This window comes from Elephantulus edwardii, unplaced genomic scaffold, assembly GCF_000299155.1.
Source record: "Elephantulus edwardii isolate Elephantulus edwardi_28Jun2011 unplaced genomic scaffold, EleEdw1.0 scaffold00015, whole genome shotgun sequence".
NCBI lineage: Eukaryota > Metazoa > Chordata > Mammalia > Macroscelidea > Macroscelididae > Elephantulus > Elephantulus edwardii.
Genome location: NW_006399765.1, coordinates 6562343 through 6586869, shown reverse-complemented (window position 1 = coordinate 6586869; position 24527 = coordinate 6562343). Strand labels below are relative to the sequence as shown.

The following is a 24527-nucleotide window of genomic DNA, read 5'->3' as shown; positions in this document are numbered from 1 at the left end:
AAGTGTTTCTGGGAGCTCATGATCAGATTATGAGCAGCTTCTTATAGACACGTTTTCTAAAATGATCTGTTCCTGCCACCTTGTTTGACCAAATGGAAAATGAGACACAGGAAGGGTAGGCAACTTGCTCAGGGCATCCAGTGATGTCAGTGTCTGAGTGTAGGTTGGTTTTAATCTTAAGTTTTGGACTAGGCATGCATCTCAATTCACTCTTTTGAAGCAGAGTCCATAGCATTCTTTAGATAAGACTAAAAAAGAGTGGAGTGAAAGGGGCTGGACCAAAGTTACATGGCAAGAGTGGCATGCCTGAGACTAATACTTGTCTTAAATTCTCTGTACTTCCTTCCTGTGGAAAAGGCTATTTCCTTCTATTATCATCCAGTGGGGCACCATGGCTTCTAACAGGTGAAGGCTCTGGCTAACATGACCCACAGACACTGAGAGAGAAGAACTAAGGAAGACCTTGAAGCTACATAAGAAACAATTCCCTTTGTATTCTCTGCACTAGGAACAGCTTTCCTGCCAAAGCCCCTCATCCCCTAAAAATGTATGCCTGCATCAAGTTTGTCTCCACCCCTTCCCTGGTCAAGAGTGCCTCTCAGCTGCTCAACCGTCCACTGTCTGCAGTGGTCCTCAGACAACCAGAGACACTTGACAGTCCTTGATTTCATTTATCCCTAGTCACAGCTTCCAAACCAGCACTATCTCAAGAAGGGATATTCACACAGCAGCCAAGTTTATTGAGGCTGGAACTGCCAAGGTTTGAGTGGCTGGCTCTGGAGTTGGGATTGGGACTATTGGGGAGCCTCATAATTGGTTATGCCAGGAATCTTTCTCTGAAGCAGCAGCTCTTCTCCTACACCATTCTGGGCTTTACCCTCTCAGAGGCCATGGGGCTCTTTTGTCTGATAGTAGCCTTTCTGATCCTCTTCGCCAGGTGGGAGCCATCTCCACCTCCCATAGTTTGTTGGTTTTCTCCCCCATGTCTCATTTACTCTATGTGTTCCTTTCCCTGTAACTCCCCAGGCAGCCTGGGGAAAGTGACTGGCTCAGGGTTTGACTGAGGAAAGATAAATAAATACTGTTAATAAGAAAAAAAAAAGCAGCAGCAATTCCCTCCTGAACTGTGCTCTGTGGATCCAAGGGCTATAGACTTGTGGCCTCCAGCACTGGAACACACTTCTAGAATGACAGTCTCTGCTTTTTTAGCTCAAATAGTTGACATATATCATACTCAAGTCTTCCATGTACCCCAAAGACTCCAGTGGACCCCAAGGTGGCCTGGAAAGGGTCACCTCTCAAAGGCAAATGATAAATACAAAGGCAAAGTATGAAAATTAATTGAGATATTTAATAGACAGTGCAAACCATAATTTCATCTGAATATAAATGTATGCACATGTTTCCAATGAGTTATCTATCAGTTATCACAAACAGCAACAAGGACCTTAGAGCTATGTTAGAAAAATGTATAGCTGGAATTTAATTCTAACAATCTCATTTACTCTCAAGAGAATATCATCCATTTCATATCAGTGTCACAAACTCCAAAGAACAGAGGAGTAGGATCGAGGAGTAGGCCAGAGTGGTAAACACAGGGGCCAGCACACAGATGATGGACAGAAATACAGTTCTTGAGGAAATAAAAATCAGATGCATTATTACAGCTAAAGACAAGGAAAAGCCTATGGCTTCTTAAAAACGACTTTTCTGCCAGTACCATACAAGTCTTACAAAGAGATGTGCGACAAGTCAACTGACTTAAAAGGACAGAGGCTACATTTTCAGATCATTTTGACTGCAAACGGTCAACCCTTTCCATTGAGGATTCAGCAGTGGAGTTAGCGTAGTCCAGAAGCTCAATGTTGGATTTGCAAATACAGTTTATTTTACAGAAATTCAACATTATAAACAGCAGGCACCTCCCATCCCGCCGCCCGCCCCGCTAGGTGCAGACCATGCTATGCAGAGTGAGCAGTGATGCGGCGCTAGTGCTTTGGAGTGGGATTCAGCGAGATGGCAATCTGCCTGCACCATGTCCTGCCTGCCCTGCACGCACATGCGCCTGCCCACTGCTGCAGGCCAACAGAGTCTGTCTGGGCCTAGCCTGGGGCTGGACCAGTTATATGGTTCCAGCCCAGGTCTCCAATTCCTTCATGTCGTCGTCTTCCTCTTCCTTCTTCTTGGCTGTGTAAAGAAAGAAAAGGTTATTCAGGAGGGCCTGCTGCCGTGACTCCTGACAGATTCTGGCTGGGCGCCCATGATTGTGCTACATGGTGTCTACAAAACAGCCCTGCCCTTGCAGCCAGTCAGCACTTCCAGGTTATCAGGGACTGTTTCTCTGTGCCAGGCAATCAGTATACTTTAAGCCCAGCATTTCCTTTTGGCCCCATTAGGACCAGACCTAAAAAGAAAGACCTTGTATCAAGAGAGAGCCAATCAGATTTACGTGTGGCCCTCAGTTACCACAGCCTCTGAAGTTGTCCAGGGTGGGAAGAACTCTAACAAAAGTGTTTCTATACTAAGCAACCCGCTCAGACTCTACTCCAGATTAACTGAACCACCTCTGTAGCACGAGGTGGCTTTGCCCACACACTAGAGGGGTTATTTCTTCATTGTACATAGGAGAATGAGGTCTACCACCTGGTCAAACACAGGGCTTGCTCCTCACACCAAATCAAAGAGCTCCGCTTTTTATAGAAGTTATGTAATACTTCTGCCCAGGGGTGAAATAATTGAAGGGAAGGGCAGGAAGAATAGGAAGAAATGAAACGTCTTTTATCTACAACAATGTCTATTAGCTAGTCTCTAAAGGGTGTCAACACTTTATAGTATCAAGTATTTTCTCTCAGTAGTTTTTATAGGCATGCACAGCACAGGATACCAGATACAGGGATAAGAGCCATCGTAAGGGTAAGTCTACACACATTCTCTCCTCTACACCTCCCCCCACTTCCAATCCTGAGATATCTGGCAATGCATTTTCAACTGTCATATCTGGAAAGTGGAGTACTTGCTACTTACATCTAGTGGACAGAAGCCAGGATGCTACTAAATATCCCACAATGCACACTAAAGTCCCTGGCCCCAAATACATTATTATCTGACCTCAAGTGTTAATAGTGCTGAGGTTAAAAAACAACAACACTATTCTAGAGAAGCTATGACAGGAACCATTCATTGTCTCTATGATCATCACAACAGAGTCTACCTAATTCTCAAACCCCAGCAAACTCAGGACCCAAATGGAAGCCACCTGACCACATTACCCACCATGGGATGTCAAAAATAGATAGGAAGTGCTCACTTGGTTTTGATGGTAGGGCTATAGAGGGAACATTTGGTAGAGGGACTGTTTCGGGTCCACTGATTTCCAGCAAATTCTTGTCTAGTTCCTCTTGTTCTAGTTCTTCTAATTCTGCCATGAGCTCATCCTGGTAAAAGAAAGTACAAGAGTGAGATAAACCTCTCTGGGAAACTCAGCCTGTGCAGTGACACCTCATTCCTGAATGATGCCTCAGCGAAACAATCAGAGGGGGAGAAGAACTCCAGGCTCTATATACGTGATAGCCCAAGCACCCTAAACGTGTTTCTTTTTAAATTATCCATTATTATGCATTTCTCCCCTGTGCCACCCCACCCCACAATACACCCTTGTTCCAGACTGTTGTCATACATGTATTGCCTAATCATATATTCCTTTTGGATATTTCTTCCCCTCATCTGTTCTACTGCAGTGTTCATTATCTATCCACTCTTTCCCCATCCTCTCCCCAATAAACATGTTCCTACTGGTGAACATAACATACTACTGAGCATTTATGGAGACCTCTGAACTTCTATTTATGTTCAGAACCTCTGAAATTATCTGATCCTGTTCCTGTTTTATAAATGAGAAAATGAGATGAACGAAGGAGTAGGCAACTTGCTTAGGGTACTACTCATCAAGCAATGGCAGAATCTGTGTGTGAACCAGGTTGGTTTCAATCTGATGAGGTCTGAGAAAAGGGTCTGGTGTTTTACAGCAGGCTGTAAACCATCTAGAGAAGGGGTGATGTTTTAATTTCTTTTCGTTATTTCAGAGCTGGACATGCAGAGCTAGTGCTCAGAAATGTTTGCTGGTTTGAAATTAGTGTAATTAGTCAATCAAACTGCAGGCCAAAAAACATCAAAACTCTGGTGTTGGGAGCCAAGAGTAAATCTCTATCAGCTGTAGCTCCACTAGCTGTTCTCTCAGTGACATGCTGGGATAAGCATAAGAATTCTGTTCAAGACGTAAGAGCAGTGGATTAAAATTTGAGGCATAAGGAACAGTCCTTTCAACAGGACTGTTACTACAGTTGAAAAATCTAAACAGACTCAATGTCTCAAAAAGCTACAGCAAAAATTTTCAACTAGCTTAGATCTAAATAGATGCCAGGGGTTAGATCCAAATGTTTCTTCTTTGGCTTTACCTTTACTACATCAAGATTCTCTGAAAGTAATCCTCTAAGTTTCTCCAGCACATGGTCATCTCTGAAGCTCCCAGCTCTGAGCTTTTGGAAAGAGTAACTCCCCTAGGTAACTAGAGGTGAAATTAATCATTGACATAAATTCACCTCAAAGTCCAAAATTCAGAAAGATTATGGCCATGCCCTCAATGCCTGAAACCCTAAATCAGCACATCAAAGCTCCTTCTTCAGGCTCACATTTCTGGTAAAGCTTACTTATATGATCTATATGAAGTCACTCACCTCATCAAACTCTTCTCCAAAACCAACAGGTTTTGAAATAGCTGTTGAGATCTCCTCTGCGAGTTCTTGCTGGTCAGCAATGTCCTGCATTAACTCATCGACCTTATCGATGTCCCTTTAAATGAAATTGATGGATGTTATATTGATCTATCAGTTTACAGAAAAAGAGTCTACAAGGCAGGAACAGAAACCTCACTTCATGCAATCTACTACGCAGGCTCCAATCTGCTATTATTCCCTGTGAGGAATTACTTTTTTTGTCATTATTACCTTTTGCCTTCCCTTTAAAATAGAGAATCACAAAATCAAGGTGATGGAAGGGTCCTTAGACATTTCCTAGTCCAACACCCTCAGGAAATAAAGCTTAGCAAAGTTAGATTGGTCTCAGACAGAAGTTAATAAAAATGTGAAGGTCTCTCATGCAAGCTAATAAACATGTCAGCTGACACTACAAGCTTGAACTTCTAGATCAACAGCTCTTTCTGGGCCTAAAGGCCCTTTCCACATACTCAAATCCACTTACAGTTCTTCTGCTAGGCCCCAAAGGAAAAGAAAATATGGAGAGTTCTTTTATACACACCATCAGTCAAATAAATACACATTTACTCAATATGACACACACATGTTATTTGTGTACATCATACAGACCTAACTCATAGTTAACCCTCAAGTGGGTTTTCAAAGGTAGTAAATTACATGAGAGGAGACTGCCTATCAGAATCTGCAAAGCAGCTGGCAGATTCAAGTTACATACCTTTGCATTGGCAACCCAACTCCTTACTACTAAGGACTTTGTTGTTGTGTACCACTGAGTCAGAATTGATCTATAGCTGACTCTCCAATAGGTATTCAGAGGCAGTTAATTGCACAAGAGGAGACTGTTCATCCTTTTCCAGCAGAGCAGTGGATTTGAACTGCATGCCTTTGGGAATGCAGTGCAGCTTCCTAACACTAGGCCATCAGAGTTCCCTTGGGGACACACACACACACACATATAAACACACAGTAAGTGCATCTGATTCAAGCCATAATCTTTCCAATCACTTGCTATACATCTGAGAACTGGACCATAAATAAGGATGCCAAAAAAAGAATTGACGCCTTTGAGCTGTGGTGTTAGAAAAGAGAACTAAACATCCCATGGATGGCCAAGAGAACAAACAGATAAATCTTGGAGAGAGTGCAACTGGAGTGGTCTTTAGAGGCAAGAATGATAAGGCTTCAAATCACATACTTTAGGCATGTTACCAGGAGGGGCTATTCCTTGGAGGGGTATATGATACTTGGAAAGGTAGAGGGTTAGTGAAGGAGAGGAAGACCCTCAACCAAGTAAATTAACATGGTGACTGCCAGAATGGGCGCTTAAGTGTCAGCAAGTGTGAGAATGGTGCAGGATAGAACAGGGTTCAAATCTTTTGTGTTCCTAGGGTTGGTTGCTATGAGTTGTATTTGACTAGAGGGCACCTAACAACCACCACCACCACCCACACACACACACCCACACACACACCCACACACACACACTTTAAAGCACATACCATCTAGTGGAGTATGCTCAGTGCTAAGCACTATATAAAAATGAGGCAGCCATGAAGCTTGCTTTAAAAAATCAGTTCAATAAACTTCTACCCTTAGACAGCATCTCACTTATTTGAAGGCTACTTTTTCAATCTCATAATTCTAGAATAGAGATCGGCAAACTCTTTTTTATAAAAGGATTAAAGAGTAAATATTAACTTCAAAGTAGGCACAGGCAATATGAAATAAATAAATAAATGGGTGTCCGGAACTTTTGTTCATAGGGTTGCTGAGTCGCCTGTGACTCAACGGCACTTAACAACACCACTAACAGCACAGAGAGAGAGAGAGAGAAAGAGAACAGTTGGCTTAAGCCATGCTCCCAAGCCAAAGGTGGGTGACTCTACTCCGCGGCCATCAGGCCTGCCTTTAATTGTTTTTGGTGAAACATTCTTCCAGGTCGTGTAACCCTGGTATGTAACGTGTAACCTCTGCTGTACAGCGTTAACTCGTGGTTGCTGTGAAGCTGAACACTGTGACACTGATGAGTCAAATGTGAGAACTCATTACCCGTGGTAGACAGTGTTTGGTGAAGCTCCCTGATTAAAACAAGCTTGGAAGTAGGAGTGGCATCCACTTCCACAATAGCTTGCCTCTGGAAACCCTATAAACTGGGAGAAAGGAGGAAAGTTATACAGGAGGTGTCCAGGACTTTCGTTCATAGGGTCACTATGAGTCACCTGCAACTTGACGACACTTAACAACAACAATATGACTTTGTATAAAACTTTACCTACAAAAATAGGCCATAAGCTCTATTGTGCCAACCCCCTCTTTGGTTGGGCTGTTAACCAAAGGTCCACCAGCCAGTCCATGAAAGAAAGATGAAGTAGTTTGTTCCTATTAAGATGTATAGCCTTTGAAACCTTCTGGGGCAGGTCCATCATATATATCCTACAGGGTCACTATGAGAAAGAGTTATCTCCATAGCAGTGAATTTGGTTTTCTGGAATTCCATTTTATATTCTACTCTGGAATTTTTCTCCATCCTACAGGGTTACTATGGGTCGGAAGTGACTCCACAGCAATGGATTTTTTTTTGTTTGATACTAAACCATGGCTGAATATTGAAAGAAAACAAACAGCCCGAAATGCAAGCTACCAATTCCAAGCATTGAAACAAATACAGTATTCACAGAGTAGTCAAGGTGCTCTTCTTTTATTAACAATTATACTAAGTTTGTCTATCCAATTTCCAATTTCTTAGGGAGCTCTGGTGGCACAGTGATTAGAAACTGTACTTCAACCCTAAAGGCATGGTTTGAACCGAATCTCATAGTGGTTTGAATCCATCAGCTGCTCTGCATGAGAAGCCTGGGCAATCTCCTCTTGTGTGATTTACTACCTCTGAAAACCTCCTCAAGGGAGTTGATTCTGACTCAACACCACACAACAACAATTCACTTTCTTAGGCTACTGCCAAAGAAAAGCAGCAAACGATTGAGGAAGACGGCTGAGCCCATGAACATTGGCAATATGACCGCCAAACCCAGAGAGCAAGGGAAGAAGAACATTCCAAGAAAAGATGAGAGCTTTTGATGAACCATATGTTTCAGAACCCTGACTGCTTTAGGAAAAATTTGGACACTGAATCCTGTCCCAGCTTTGCTCAAGTGCACATACAAACGAGGGCAAAACCTGCTCTCTCTCGGACTTGGCTTCCTCACATTGATAATCAAGAAAAGCCTGGGTGAGAGGACTGTCTTGTGACCTTTCCAGCTTAACACTCTGCTCATCACAATACCTCTGAATCAAGTTTCATTCCATTAGAACTGCTTCCAAAGGCAACAAAGTACTTAATGAATTTTGGAGAGAATTTTAAAAAAGAACGTATATTAAAATAAACAGCTGCATGAATGGCTAAGTCAAGAAGTCCACCTAAATAAAGCATGGCTTGGACACAAGGCATTCCAGCACCAGAATTGCCCTACTGTGCAGGCGCATACACACACAAAGAAACCCCTGCCCCATCTAACGGAGGTCACATACATGTTGTCGTGAGCAGCCTTCATGGCCTTGGCGGCATAGCCCATATTCTTGAGCACCTCGGTATTAGTGTTGGCATTCTCCAAGGCCTCCCGCTGGAACTCGATGGTTGATAGTGTGCCATCAATCTGTGCCAACTGCTTCTCATATCTCTTCTTGCGCTTGAGTGCCTGGAGGGCCGCTGTATAGAGGAAAAAACAGGGTTCAGAAAGTCCAGTCTGCACTGACAATGTCCTAGTCTTTACCTGAGTCTTCTTCCCAATTGTACTGAATATACTTCTACTATAAAGTTAGTATTCTCTTCATTAATTTCTCTAAGAAAATTCACATACCCTCAAATGCAGCTAGTAAACAAGCATACAAGCAAGAACTCAAACCCTGCTTACCCCCAAAGCATAAAGAGGGACTCAGAGCATATGTTAAACTGCTTTGAGATTCAAAGTGTAGCACACAGACTTAAGTGAACTACTTAGCTTCTCTAGCAGATTCACTGTGAAGATTAACAGGGAGATTGTATGTAAACACTTAGCACAACATTAAATAGTGGATACCTCACAACAGACAGCTCTAATTATAAAAAAACTTTTCATTGCTGTCAAGTCAGAACAAATCAATTCACAGCTGACCCTCCAAGTGGGTTTTCAGAGGCTGTAAACTATATGAAGGAGACTGTCCGACATTCTCCTATGGAGAAACTGGCAGATTCAAACAGAATTTCTTTGGGTTGGCAGCGTAACTTCTTACTCACTAAGCAACCAGACCTCTCTTATATAGTATATAATTATATAGTACCTTTAAAGTACCATTTTTATGCTAACTGAATTTAAAAAATAAATTATTAAATCAAATACTAGATCATCTAATGTTAAAGAGCTATAATGTATTAGGGAGCTCTGGTGGCCTCGTGGCAAGAAGCTGTACTGCAATCCTATAGGAGCACAGTTTGAATCCACCAGATGCTCTGCTGGAGGAAGGGCAATATCCTCCTGTACCAGTAAGATTAGATTTGATGATACACACACAAGAAATAGTAATAATAATAATGTTTGTTGTTGTTGTTATGTGCCGTTGAGTCGTTTGCGACTCATAGCGACCCTATGTACAGCCCTAAACTCTGCTCTGTCTTGTGCCAATCGCACTGTCTCCGACACTCCCATCCCGATTATCCCAGTCACTGAATCAATCCACCTCACAGAGGGCCTTCCCCTCCTGCACCGTCCCTCCACCCTTACAACAACAACAACAATAATAAAAGCTAAAAGCTGTATTATATCACATACAGCTGACAACTCTGTAAACTGTTATAATCCTTTCATGGAAAGTGTTATGGTAACACATGGCAACAGCTACAATGATATTCATGTCCTCTGACCCAGTAACTTCCCTTCTGAAAATGTATTCAAGCTCAGAATAGATTCTTACAAGAAAAAACAGCTAAACTGGGCTAAGTCTGATCAGGAAAGCTGCCCAGTATCCTAACTTGGACCTAGATAGCAGTAATCTCACAGATAATGTGGAAAAGTACATGTGCAAGTGAATTCATACATCTACACGCTCTCCATTCCAGAGCTTCATTTTTCATTGGCTAAAGTAAAATTTAATCACCTTCTTCATAGGGCTGTGGTTTCTCTGGAAGTCACATGAACAATTCCCATGTTCATTGCACTCACACTCCCTTTCAGCCCAAGATTCCATCCTGAGAACCCTTCATCAAGGGAAAACGGCCTTAACCACTGTTTAAACATTTAGCAGCACCTCAAAAAGCAACAGATACAGTGACCAAGAAAAATTCTTCCAGTGAAAAGTCAAAGCAGACTAGGAGAACTTAATGAAAAATCTGAAGAACAATGAAATGTATCTCACTGAAAGATAAAAAGCCACTTAATATAATCATTCTTTTTTTTTCTGATGTCAATGGCCTAATTATCAATGACTTCAAGAAATCTAAGCTATCATATTCAGAAGCCCCAAGAACCTTATTAACACTCTATCTATCTGCTAGCACAGTCTCTTATAATGGCAACTCTTTAAGAATAGACTCCTCCTTTTTAACAGATGAGGACACTGAGAGGCTTTGTTAACAGAGTCCAAGTCACCCCAGTGAGACACAGCAGAGAGTGGATATAAATCAGGTGTGGAACTGCAAACTCATGCCCTGCAATGTTTATTCTGCCTCCTACATTATGAAAAGAGGATCCTGGAGTGGATAAGGAGATACAATGCTTTGGGCAAATCTGCTTTCAGGGACTTCTCCAAAATACAGAAGAGCAGTGATGTCAGTTTGAAGACTAAGGTGCATCTGATTCAGGCCATGATCTTTTCAATTACTTGCCATGCATCTGAGAGCTGGAAGATGAATAAAGACGGCAGAAGAAGAAATGATGTCTTTGAACTGTGGTGTTAGAGTATTGACTATTATCCTATGGACTTTCAAAATAAAGAACAGGCAATGCCCCCTGGAGGCAAGGGTGGCAGTTTTATACTTTGGACATGTGGCTAGGTGGGACTACTCCTTGGAAAAAGATATCATGCTTGAAAGAGTAGAGGGTCAGCGAAAGAGAGGAAGACCCCCATCAAGATGGACTGACAGTTACTGCAGCAATGGGCTCAAGTTTTTCAGACATGGTGAGGATGGCACAAGATAGGATGAGATTCAGGTCTGTTCACAGGGTGGCTATGAGTTTTACTTGACTTGACAGCACTTAACAACAACAGAGTGGTTATTCAGTTCAGCTGGGAGTGTCCAGGGGACTGAGGGGTCATAGAAGAGGGAGTGTAAATTTAACTCTCTTGTTCATTTACTAAATGTTTAAAGACACTCAGTAATTTCCTCTGCCCAGAGCACAAAGTTTTGGTGTGGTTTAATGTGGCTTTCAATGGCCTGTGAGTATCCTAGGCCAAAATTCTCACTATAAGCCTAATCTTAGCAGTCCTCACATTAGGTCTGAATCAAGAATGATGGCAAGGTAGGCCAGTTGTTTCCCTCTGGCTGCCTTCTGTGAATTTTTTCTCTTGGTGCTATGTTACTCTTCTACCCACTCAGATGTAGCCTAATCAAGTGATACATTCTCAAGCCTTCTCAGGCCAGACAAACAAATGGTCTAGGCATTGGTTTTCCACAAAGAGGTGGTGTGGTATGGTGTGGACCCTTGTCCAGGTACTCTTCAGCTACTCAAAGTATAAAGCAACACCACTCATAGCACAAACCCAGCATGTAACAAACTGCCTACCAAAAAGATTTAATCAAGACATTGTAAAAGCCTCCTCCATGGTAAGCAAGTATGGCAGCTGATGGTCCCAATTACTTCATTTAATCCAACATCACCCAATCCTAGAGGTAGAGATCTCAGCAAGATCATTTTATTAACAGGGAGACAGGGTTCAGAAAGTGGCTTACTGAAGTAATCTGTTGTATTTATTCTTCACTTACTCATGTACTACTTAACTACCTCATTATCCAACATTTTGCTTTATAATAAAAAACTCCACTATCTTACAGTGTTCATCTGGAAATAATGAGCATCAAAAATGCCACACAAGAGTAATGCTGGCCATGATGGTTAAGGTTATATGTCAACTAGACTTGTCCATGATTCTCCATTGTTTGGTTAGTACTATATTGATACAAAACTCATATAGAACTCTGATGGCCTAGTGGTAAGAAGTCCCGCCACCAACCAAAAGGCACTTGGTCGGAAGCTAGTGCTGCTCCAAAGGAAAAATATGGCAATCTCCTCCTGTGCAGTTTACTGCTTCTGAAAACCCACTGGAGTGTTAGCTATGAGTTGCTTCTGACTGGACAACATACTGATATAATCCACAAGTTATGTAAAAATGTCATTATTCTCCATTTTGTGATATGATATGGTCAGCCTTCTTCATTTCCACATAACACAAATTTTTATATAACAACTAGGTCTTTGGAACCCATCACCGACTGAACTGTGTCCCAAAAAAAAAGTATTATCTGAAAGCATATGCCCAAATATATCAAAGATTAAAAAATAATCCTCTCCCACAAGGGATATAATATTTATTAATCTTTATAGATCTGTATCCAGCACAATAATAATTGTACAAAATGTATGAGAGCCAAAATTTAGATGTTATTTGAGTTCTTGACTAGTAAATCAGTCACATGGTTTTGCCCTTAGAAAGAGTTCAAATGAAAGCATATTACAACTGCTGGGTGGGCAAGACTTGAGAGGCGCACTTTGCACAGAGAACAAGGAAATGTGCCTGAATATGTTCTTACCACTCTGCCAAGAATAGTTGGTATGATCATGAGTCACAGCTCTAACCACAATGGGCAGAAGCCCGAGAACCAAATCTGTAAGTAAGCTATCCATAATTGTGCATGCATACTAATCATAGCCTTTTGCCTGTTTCTGGAGCACCACCTATAATGGTGATGAACTGTACCTGCCACCAATTAAATCTGATGATGTCTTCAAACTGTATAAATGAAAGTTATAGCCCTAATTCAGAGAAGAACCTTTAGCATCATGCTGATGGTTTCGCTCATTCTGGAATGATTTGTCCTTTTTTGTCTTTGTCCTGTTTATGTCTTAATAAAAGAATTTCTAAAGAATTTTTTAAAATAAAATTTTTAGTTTATACTGGTTTACTTACCAGTTCGTATACATTATTTTTCACACCAGATCTTTCTCATTTCCTTTACCCACACCTACCCCCATCCATCAAATTGTATAACCCTATGATTAACCACCACCATACTCTCCCTATCCCAGCCCATCCTCACCCCCTGCGCCCCTCCCCTGACCCATGGATCCTCAGATACGTTCTATAATAAATGGTCTTATATGGTATTTGTCCTTATGTGACTGAGTTCATTTATAATGCTCTCCAGTCCCTCCAAGTTAGGTAGTAATTTACAAAATCATTGCTGCTGTATGCTGTGTAATATTCCATGATGTGACTGTACCGTAATTTCTCAATCCATTTGACTGTGGTTGGATATTTGGGCTGTTTCTGTGTTTTTGAAATGGTGAATGATGGTATGAACACTGGTGCATTAAGTCTCCATTTCTGTCTCAGTTCTCTTTTTTGGGGGGTGGGGGGTATATTCCAAGCAGTGGCATAGCTGAGTCATATGGAATTTCTATGTTCAGCTTTCTGAGGAAATGCCAAACTGCCTTCCAGAGTGGTTTTACGATTTTACAATTCCACCAACAGTTTATAAGAGTTTCTATCTCACCACATCCTCTCCAACATTTATTACTTGCTATCCTGTTAAACTTTGCCACTGCTACTGGGGTGAGATGGTGTCTCATTGTGGTTTTGATTTGCATCATCTCTCTTATTTCCAGTGATTTTAAGCATTTCTTCATGTGTTTATTGGCGATCTGAGTACTGTCCTCTGTGAAAATAATTTTCATGTCTTTTGACCATTTTGTAACTGTGTTATCAGTTTTTTTCTTATGGAGGCCCTGTAGGATTCTGTTAACTTCTGATATGAGACCCTTTTCTAAAATGGTATTGCTGAATGTTTTTTCCCAATCAACAGCTTTACTTTTCACTCTCTTGTTTTGGATGAGTACAGGATTTAATCTTTTGGAGGTCCCATTCACCAATTTTATCTCTATAGAATTTTGAGGAAGCTCTGGTGGTTCACTGGTAGAGTTGCACTGTTAACCCAAAGACACACAGTTTAAATCCACCAGTGCTCGCTGGCAGAAAGATGGGCAATCTCCTCCCATGTAGTCAACTGCCTCTGAAAACCCCCTAGAGAGTCAGTTTGAAGTCAACAGTATACAACAAAAGCAACAGAATTTTAATCTAGATGTCTTTTCTCCACCAGAACAAAATTAAGTGCTTAACAAAGTATGATACTGAATCCCTAATTTCATTAGCTTTGTTGTTGTTCTTATGTGCTGTCAAGTCGCCTGCAACTCATAGCAACCCTATGTACAACAGCCCTAAACCCTGCTCTGTCCTGTGCCAATCTCACTGTCTCTGACACACCCACCCTGATTACCCCAGTCACTGAATCAATCTGCTTCATAGAGGGTCCTCCTCTCTTGCACTGTCCCTCCACCCTCGCAAGCATGATGTCCCTCTCCAAGGACTAGTCTCTCCTTGCAACATACCCCAACTATGTAAGATGAAGCCTCAGAATCCTTGCCTCCAAGAAGCAGCCTGGTTTAACCCTCTCCAGGATAAACCTGTTTGTTTTCTTAGCAGTCCATCATACATTCAAAACTTTTCTCCAGCACCACAGCTGACATTTCTAATTTTTCTACCCAGTTTTCCTATGTGGGTACATTTATAGTTTATTTCCTATGCACCTCTGACTCAGAAAGGAAATGGTAACTTGTTGTGAAACACTGACTAAAATAAGTATTAGGCAGAATCCCCTTCCTGCATTCCTCCTGGTCCATAAACAGAAATTCAGTGCCTCTTTACCCTTCATTACCACCACAGGTGCCACACCTCTGATACAATGAAAAGGTCCTGAGCAAACCAGCCTAGCCCTCCAGAAGTACACCTTGTTCCTGCAGAATTCAGTCTTCCCTCCATGCAGTGAACTCCAGTCTCATGGGAGGATGGGGCCTGATAGGGTTTTTAATACTTCAGTCTCACTCCTGTGTATATTTCTCAACAAGCTGAAAATAGAGAATGTCACTCTTCCTGCACTGAAATAAATTTTTTTCTCCATTATTTATGGCCAATGAAATCTGCATATATTATTTCTATATCCATTCATCCCCAAAGTCCAAAAAGCCAACTCTAGCAATTGTATAAATACATACTGGGGTTTTTTTTTGTTTTTTGTTTTTTTTTTAAACATACTGGTTTTTATTCCTGGTGACTAGAATAAAAGAAAAAATTGGATTAATTAACAAGGAGCTCATCTAAATAAAAGGGGTTTTATTTAAAAAAAAGAAAAAAGAGGAGTCCAAACAAATCCTCTTTCTTCCAAAGAACCCCCAGCAAAATTCACTAAAACAAAAGTTTTAAAATTTCAAATACAACCCAGGCCAACATACATTGAAAAGGTTGCTTTTAGAAGGAGGGGGAAAAAAATCAGTCCTTGGAATCTCCATATTTAATTATGCCTGTGCTGGTTCCAAGAGAGTAATTACAGCAGCAATTACAGAATCTAATAACCAGCTTTATTGGCTCTGAAAGCTGAAGCAAAAACAACTCCAACCATGTTGAAATAAACACTAGTCTCCAGATAGTTGCTTCATTAGACCCTCTAAACAGCTATTCAGAGAAGAGACACAGATGAGATTACCCTAAGAAGCAGAGAGCAATAGTTCGCCCAGATGCGGAAACTCCTCCTACAAAGCATCTCTGTTCATGCTCATGAAGAAAATATTTTCAGAAATTACATCAGTTGAATGCAACCAGATATATTTCTTTCAGGCAAAGGCAAACTTAACTTTGCTCTCAGAGTATTCAAAGAAAGGGCAAACAACTTGGGCAGCTCAATAGGTATAAAAAAGTCATAAATGTGTATACATCCATTACTATTACTAAAGGATTAAAGGGAAGGGGAGGATGAAGTAATAGGCTCTCATTAAATGACTGTTGGGAGTTCTGATGGTGTAGCAGTTAAGCACTCGAATGCAACCTGAAAGGTCAGCAGTCTGAACTCAGCAGCCATCCTGCTGGAGAATTATCTGACAATCTGTTATCTTTTATAGACAACACCCTTAGAAACTCATTGGGACAATTCTACTCTGTCCTATAGAGTAGTCTTATCAACTCTACAGAGTTATTACAAGTCAACAGCTACATTCAACAGCAACAGGTAAATAAATGTTGTTATCTACAGTCCTTATTAAGACCCAAGATGCTACATCTGAATTCATCTAGTGCTGTTTTCTGACTCTAAGCATGAACTATCCAGCAACACAAACACACTCCAGAGGACACTTACACAGAAAAGCAACACCAGGGCTCAAGTCTAAGTGGGAATTCAAAGAACCCTCAGCAGCCTGATCCTGGCAGGGCTACTGCAGGCCAGCTGTTGTAGAAAGGGAGGGAGAGGGAGCCCTAATCTGTTTCCAACAACTACACAAGTGCTCCTCACTCATTCTGCATGAGGGCAGGGATGACAGTCAGGGTCCTTTTAGTCACTAGAACCACATCTAACCCTCAAGCCAATCACTAGTCACTCTGCTCGACCAGTAGGAGTGGAGGGTGTCATATGTTGTCTGCTCTGTATGAGCTAGAAAAATACACAAAATAAAATATAACCAAGTTTACCACCAATGTCAAAGAAATCCATCTTCCTTTGAGTATTAGGAATTGTACAGTACATGGAGTAAGATCCCTCCAAACAATGACCCAGTAAAATCTTGGCCTCAAAGAGCAGAGAGAGCATGAAGGACTCTCAGAAGCGATAACATCCACCCCTCATTAATTATGGAATTTACAGTTGTTAACATATAATTGAGAAAAATAACAGGCAGGAAGATGATCCACCTTGCCAGGATCCCACAGAGTCAGAGAAGTATCAAGACTAGAACTCAGGTCTCTTTCTACCACCTCAACTCTGTTATCTGTTATTAAGTGGCTATAATTAAGCCCATAGTTCTTTCTGCCTTAAAAACATAGTCTGAAAAAAAAAAATAGTCTGATTAAAACAACTATGAGATATTATCTCACCCCAGTCAGAATAGCAAAATTTAACAGAAGAGCAAGCAACAAATGTTGATGAGGTTGTGGAGAAACTGGAACTCTTATTCACTGTTGGTGGGAGTGTAAAATGGTGCAACCACTGTGGAAGGTGGCATGGCGCTTTCTCAAAAAGTTGCAAATAGAGATACCATTTCACCCAGCAATTCCACTACTGGGAATATACCCAAAAGAGACCATAACCGACATCCAAGCAGATATATGCACACCCATGTATCATGGCTTTGTTCACAATAGCAAGGAGTTGGAAACAACCTAAGTGCCCACTGACAAACGAATGGACAGAGAAGCTGTGGTATATTCACACAATGGAACACTATACTGCATTGAAAAATAAGGAACTCGTGCAATATTATTAAAAATGGGTGACCCTGGAAGATATTATGCTGAGTGAAGTTTCTCAGTCATAAAAGGACAAATACTGCATGGTGCCACTGTTATAAAATAGGACTGACCTCGGGGCTGGGGGCAGACTGAGAAAGATGGGTTCAATAATGTATACTGCATTAAAACAGATGAGGGAGAAAACTGTTTAAAAGAGATATGTGATTAGGTATTTTTGTCATGACACGAGTCCAGAGCGAAGGCTGCATAGTGGAGTGGACCTGGGGGAGGGATTGTAAAACAAAGAATTTTTCTTTTACTTTTCCAAGAGGGTAGTATACTGGGGGCGGGAGGGCTGGGAGGGGAGAAAAGTGCAACAATGAATGAATAGAAAGCCAAAGTCTCTTTAAATTTTCATTGAAATTAATAATAAATTCTAAAAAAACCCCCAACATTGCCTAATGCTCTTTTAACCAGTTAAAATTTCCAAACTCTGCCCTTTGCATGCTCCATTTAAAAGCTCATGCTGACATAGGAAGGAACCCCTAAGCTACTCAATTTGTTCTCCTATGTTACCAGTTAGAAGAGAGACATTAATCAGCCTGGTTGCTGAGTACTTTCCCCAAATGGGTGCTGTTGATCCTGCCTGCAGTTTTAGAAGACTGAGTTCCTGCCCTATACAAAGGTGGCAGGTACAATAAGGTGCCGCCAGACTCCTTTAGGAAGTACTGGCCTCAGAAACCAAAAATGCACCTTCCAAGCCCTGACAGAGACGGCTTTGTTTCCATTATTACTTACCCGTGGGAAAGTGGGCCTCATCCTGCAAAATCTTTGGACTGCTATCCCTGACATTGTTGCATTTATTTCCACACAGCTGGACAGTTCAGGCTAGAGATGCAGACAGCATTTTTCAGAGCAGCCTCCTTTCTCCATGATGTATCTCCCTGTTCCTATAATTTGCTCTCCGTGGCCTGGAGCTAATGTGCTCCATTTAGAGATGGTAAAATAAGTACTTGTATATGTTCAGGAAAGCTGAGTCTGAAACCCTGCTGACTTCATCAGCATGCACACAGGAGTACAGTACTTGCTGCAAGGGAAAAATTCTGGAGAGAAAGAAACCCCTTTATCTGTTTAATAGAGACAAAGAGGAAAGAAATAAGTCCCACAATTAACAACCTAACAGAGTATCAAAACTGTTTCAAAGTCATTTAAATAGCACATAACAAAGTCAGTTCTGTGATAGGTGGATAAATGAATGATAAAACAGCCCTGTAGCTCTCCAAGTTACAGCGGTCACGTAACAGAGTTAAACTGCACAGATTGGAGTTTCAGCTCTATCATCAGCAAATTACCTCACCTCACTAATCCTCAGATAATAATACTCATCTCAATTAAGATGATGTACATACATCATACATTGTCTTATTGTGCTTCACAGATATGGCATTTTGACAAACTGAAAGTTTCTGGCAACCCTGTATCAGGCAAGTCTATCAGTGCTATTTTTGTACCAGCTTACACACTTTTTATGTCATATTTTCATAATTCTCACAATACATCAAACTTTTTCATAATCCTAATGCAGACTTAACAGATTATGCTGTTGTTATGTGCCGTCCAGTCAGAACGGACTCATAGCTGAGCCTCCAGCAGGTTTTCAGAGGCCGTAACTGGGGGAAGCAGCTGGTTGCACGGGCTTTGGACTGGCATTGCAACTCCTTACCACTAAGCTACCAGACTATAGTATACTGTGACTTCCTTTATTGCAGTATTTTTAAGTGCTTCACCTGGGCAGTCTGGAACTGAACTTGCAGTATCTCCAAGGAATGACTATATGTGAAGTGCCTGGTCCAGCGCCCGGTAAGTAGTAAATTCTCTGCAACTGTTGGACATTGGTGTTATTAACTAAAGACTACAGAACTTCGAGGAACCTATTTTAATAGACAGGAGAAAAACTTAGCATAGACATTTTCCCTTCAAAACTCCCAAAACCAACCACTGACAAAACCAATTTTAAACCACCTTGATCAACAGTCAACACAAGCTTTCATCATCTTTTTTTCCCTTTGCTGGCAGCTACTGTAAGTAGAGCACAAAGACAAGAGCACAAGGCTTAGTGCCAGAAAACCAGGTCAGAATTCTGACGATGGCAAGGACTGGGTAAGTTACTTCATCGGAGTATATTTCATCAGATGCAAAATAAGAGGGATACCACATACAAACAGGATAGATGAGAAAGCTAATCCATGAAAACACTAGATACCTGAGCATTTTCCTCCTCCTGCTTCAACTCCTTACCTGTGTCCATCATTTTCTCTAGAGAATCACTGGCCTCTGGATCTTTTCTCAGGACCTAAAGTGACTTTCCCTCTATATTCTAGAAGGCCCAGGGACTACAGTCAAAAGAATTTGGCAAAATCTCTGAAACTTCTGTCATTTATCTACTTTTCTTATGTGAACCTCATGGAACTGTCATAGAAATTTAAAACCAACGGGTCTAGGGGGCTGTTTCTAGTGGCAGCATGTCTACGACTTCCTCTATAACTACACCTGACAAGAAGTAATAGAGAACCAAGGGACAGAGAGAATTGCAGACTATTCCTGAGTGCATAAGATGGGGGTGGGTCTAAGGAATCAGGTCATCCAGGAAGCAGTGCAAAAACCTCTTGCTCTCTAAAGGGCAATGGCTGGCTTCCCACATCTTTGCTGCAGGAAGAAGGGGTGTGTCACTTCTCTGACACAACTGGTAGCTGAGAAAAAGCACTTGGTGGTAAAGGTAACTAAGGGTCAGAGAGAGGAACTAGGTCCCAGGAAGGAAAGTAACTTGCCCATGGTTATTGAGACCACAGCCAAAAATTCTGTCCTATAGAATCCAAGGCCAATGTTCTTCCTTGTACCAGGCTGCAGAATTTTAAAACACCCATCAGATGCTCAAACTCAGAGTTCATGTAACTCACATACGTGTCTTAACTGTCTCGTAATCTAATTAACATGTCCTCATATGTAAATCTGAATGAGACATATTTCACACAAAACTCCAGATTTTTTATTTTCTTTGCAAAATGTTATTAATGGCATCACTGAGCCTACCTTCTGCCTAGTAACAATTCACCTGAGCTGAGTTGCATCCATCCCTTCTTGAAGGGAATGTGAACATTTCTAGTTCACCTTGGGTGTCCACCCCTGCCCACCTATCATACCTGGTCATATTACTCATTTATCTGTCCTTGTAAGTACTTATATTTAAAACACCTGACAATTAAGGTTATCCCCAAATTACAAAGGTTCAACAATTTGCTCAAGTTCACAGCTAATCCAGCTCCCTCACATGGTGTTCCTTCTACTACTTTCGAAGAGATCTGTGTCTAGATAAAACCTGCAAGGTGGGACACATCCTGGCACTACTTTCTAGTTCTGCTACAACCAGGTTATGTCACAGAGCCAACTTTCTCACTCCTTGAAGTCTCAGACACAAAAGATGAACTTGACACCCCATCTATGCACCTTTTTTCCAGCCCAAAAAAAAACTGTAAGTACTTCTGAAATATCCAGCTAATGAAATGAAACAATTACAAAAGACTGACCCTGAAAATGTACTTAGTATCAACATACTCCATTTCCTGAGTCTTTCACATAATCCACATTTTTCTGTCCAATGAAATTAGCAGCCTCTCTTTTATTTTCATTGGTTTTACAGCGATTCTGAACTCAGCTGCTTCAGATGGGCAGAGAAGCTATCCAGGAAGAGGCTACAGTTAGAATGTGACCCCAGATGTCCTCAACCTCCTTCATTTCTTTACAAGTGCTGGCACTATTGTCTAGCTTTAAGGGAAACTCTGGTCTGGCTTCCTTGCCCTAACAACTTTTTCTTCTCCGTCCTTTTTCTAGACCCTTCTCCCCCCACACACACTTTTCAGCCTCTAATAGTTGGGGCTCAATCTTTGGGATCCTGGACCTTTCTTTGCTCATGTAACCAGAGCTGACATCTTTTCAAAGCCCCCTGCATTTTATTCTTTCATTTTTCATTTTAAAAAATTTATTACCCTCATTTTACAGACGAGGTGATAGAAGGTATAGAGAGAATAAATAATTCGCTAAGTTCGTATTCAAATCTATTATTTCTCTCTGCTTCTAGACAAGAGAAAAATGTTAGGGACTAGATTTTTAAAGATAAGTTAAAACAATAACAAATGGGCAAAATGCACTAAGTAATAGTTTTCAAGATGTGATATCAAATAAAAAATTAAAGTAGCCCCTATGATAAGAAATAAGGTGAGTTTTATGATGGCCAATCATTTTCCTTTCTCCAGGAAGAGCAAACCTAGGCAAAGCCCACCCAATCTGTGAGTTGAAGACACCAAAGCAGATGAAGTTTGTAGGAAAGGACGAAAGGAGTGAGGGGAAGGACTACAGAAACAGAACTCTAGAGATCTGCAGGTCTTCTTCAAGTATTCAGCAGGAAGGGAAGTGGGGGTGGAGAGATGTGTGTGTGTGTGTGTGTGTGTGTGTATACACCAATTAAAGCCAGGGTTATTTTACAAATGCCAAGTGTTCATCTGAGCCAGTTTATGGTGCTTGCTGCCCTGCCAGAATGGAAAATCGAAGTATTAGGTATTCAAAAGAATCTTGTCTCAACAGTAGAGAAAAACTAGTCCAACACTAAAGAGATTTAACATATCTTAAAGACCCAAAAAGACTACAACCAAGAAAATGAAATATGTTTAGAAAAAAGTTAAAGAATATATATAGAAATAGATACCTAGCATCAAAAAAGGTGAAATTTCTAAAACCCAATCAAAAACTGCTAGACATAAACATAAGTGGGTATATATAATCCATAATGAGCAAAATCAACCAGTTACAACTAATCCAGAACACAAACTTTAGAAGTAGAAAAAGGAACTGAAGTAGTTAGAACTAGACTCCATATGTTAAAAAGTTATGGAGTAGCAATGAAAGGGGGGGGAAACTTCTAAAGAACTTCTAAAGATTAAAAATACCAGATGTGATGAACAGATTAGACATTACAGAAGAAAAGATTAGTAAATGTGAAAATACAGGACTACAAACTCTAACAATTCACAACAAAACAGAGGAGAAAAAAAAAGTTTACTATGATTTTAAGCATCAGTGAAGGGGGATAAATTCAAGCAACCCAATAAGCAGGAATGTCTGATTTACATAGAACTCATAGTTAAAATATAAGTCTATTATATAAAACAAATCTGAAGTAAAAACAATGATTAATAGTAGCAAATGAGTGCTACTTTTGGTATCAAGCCCTTATTATTGCATTGTTATGTCAAAGATGCCTTTTAAGGTTATCTAGAAGTGTTTCTTGAAATTTTTTTAAATACACAGGAAAGATACATACTACCAAGGTGCATATACCAAGACAAATATTTGATTGAAATTAGATACAAACTGTACCTAACTTTTCCAACTTGCTTACAAATTTGAATCAAAGACAAACGGAATTCCTTAATAATTTAGGGACTTCCCATACATGTTAATTGTAGTCCCTAAAATAAAGAGGATTAAATGGAGAATGTCTGAATTTTTGCCAATTTAATGAATCAATACACCCATAAATCCAGGAAGCTCAAAGACCCCTAGCAAAAGAAACAGGAAGAAAACTGTTGTTGTTAGGTGTCAGAACGCATAGCTGACCCTCTATACGGTTTTCAGAGGCTATAAAATACAAATGGGATGGGAGGACAATGCTTATCTTTCTCCCTTGGAGCTGTTGGTGGATTTGACCCGTATGCCTTGGATGTTGACAGTGCAATTCCTTACCACTTAGCCAACAGAGGTCTTTATATTATATATAAGGTAGTAATAATCACTTGGAAATGTTGTTAGGTGGCGTTGAGTACAACTCATAGCGACTCTATGAACAACCGTTCTAAACCCCATTCTATCCTGTGCCATCTTCACACTTCCTGAACACACAAGAGCCCACTGCGCCAGTCACCAAATCAATCCACCTGGTCAAGGATCTTCCTTTCCTTTGTTGACCCTCCACCTTTCCAAACATCATGTCCCTCTATAAGGAACAACCCCTGCTAGCAACATGCCTGAAGTATGTGAAGCAATGCCCCATCATCCTTGCCTCCAAAGAGCAATACAGCTGTACGCTCTCCAAGACATATTTGTTTGTTCTTTTGGCTGTCCCTGGGATGTTCAGCACTTTTTTTCTACACCACAGCTCAAAGGCATCAATTCTTCTGTCATCCTTATCCACTGTCCAGCTCTCAGATGCATAGCAAGTGACTGGAAAGATCATGGCCTAAATCAGACACACCTTAATCCTCCAGATGACATCATTACTCCTCAATAATTTGGAGAGGTCCCTAACTGCAGACTTTCCCAGTGATATGCATCTCCTTTTTTCCTGACTGCTGGGACCAAGGGTGGTAACTGTGGATTCAAGTAAGTTGACGCTGTTGACAATTTTTATCTCTTCTCCATCCATCATGATGTTGTTTAACGATTGGTCCAGTGTTAAGCATCTTTGTTTTCTTGACACTGAGATACAATCCATACTGAGGTCTGCATTCCTTGATCTTCTGCAACAATGCTTTAAGTCTTCCTCACTTTCAGCAAGCAAAGTTGTGTCATCTGCTTAACACAGGTTATTGATGAGTTTCTCTCTGATCTTGATACCACATTCCTTTACTTAGAGTCTATTTGTTGTTACTTTATTGACTGTTGTTGTTATTGCTGATTGTTGTCAAATCAAACACAACTCATAACAACCCTATGAATAAAAGACCTAAAGCCTTTCTATAACTATCATGTTTCTCAAAGTTCATAGTTTCCAATCGCATGCTGTTTAGGAAGTGGATGCCACTCCTGCTTTATTGACTAGACAAAGGCATCTAACTATGTGGATCATAACAAGTTGTAGCTGACATTGAGAAAAATGGGAGTCCAGGCACTTAATCATGCTCATGTGAAACCTATACCTGGACCAGGACTCTGTTGTGCAAACAGAGCAGGAGAACACTGCATGGTTTAAAATTCAGAAGACAAGTGTGTCAGGGTTGTATTCTTTCTTCATATCTATTCAATCTATTGTTGTTGTTGTTGTTATGTGCCGTCGAGTTGCTTGCGATTCATAGTGACCCTATGTACAACAGCCCTAAACCCTGCTCTATCCTGTGCCAATCTCACTGCTTCTGATACACCCATCCCGATTACCCCAGTCACTGAATCAATCCACCGCACAAGGGT

At 40.8% G+C, this 24527-nt stretch overlaps 1 protein-coding gene and 1 pseudogene across 1 annotated transcript in view; one reads left to right on the top strand and one right to left on the bottom strand.

Moving 5' to 3' along the window:
• The first annotated feature begins 524 nt into the window (after nucleotides 1–524).
• On the top strand, nucleotides 525–1060 carry LOC102875323 (annotated as a pseudogene).
• A 268-nt stretch (nucleotides 1061–1328) lies between these two features.
• CHMP4B (charged multivesicular body protein 4B) overlaps nucleotides 1329–24527 on the bottom strand; it is a 57526-nt gene continuing 34327 nt past the window's right edge. The window contains exons 2-5 of the mRNA XM_006881453.1: nucleotides 8301–8478; nucleotides 4734–4848; nucleotides 3308–3434; nucleotides 1329–2187 (exon numbers count right to left, since the gene is read on the bottom strand). Coding sequence (XP_006881515.1) covers nucleotides 2123–2187; nucleotides 3308–3434; nucleotides 4734–4848; nucleotides 8301–8478 — 485 coding nt within the window. The 3' untranslated portion in view covers nucleotides 1329–2122. The remainder of the gene's footprint in view (nucleotides 2188–3307; nucleotides 3435–4733; nucleotides 4849–8300; nucleotides 8479–24527) is intronic.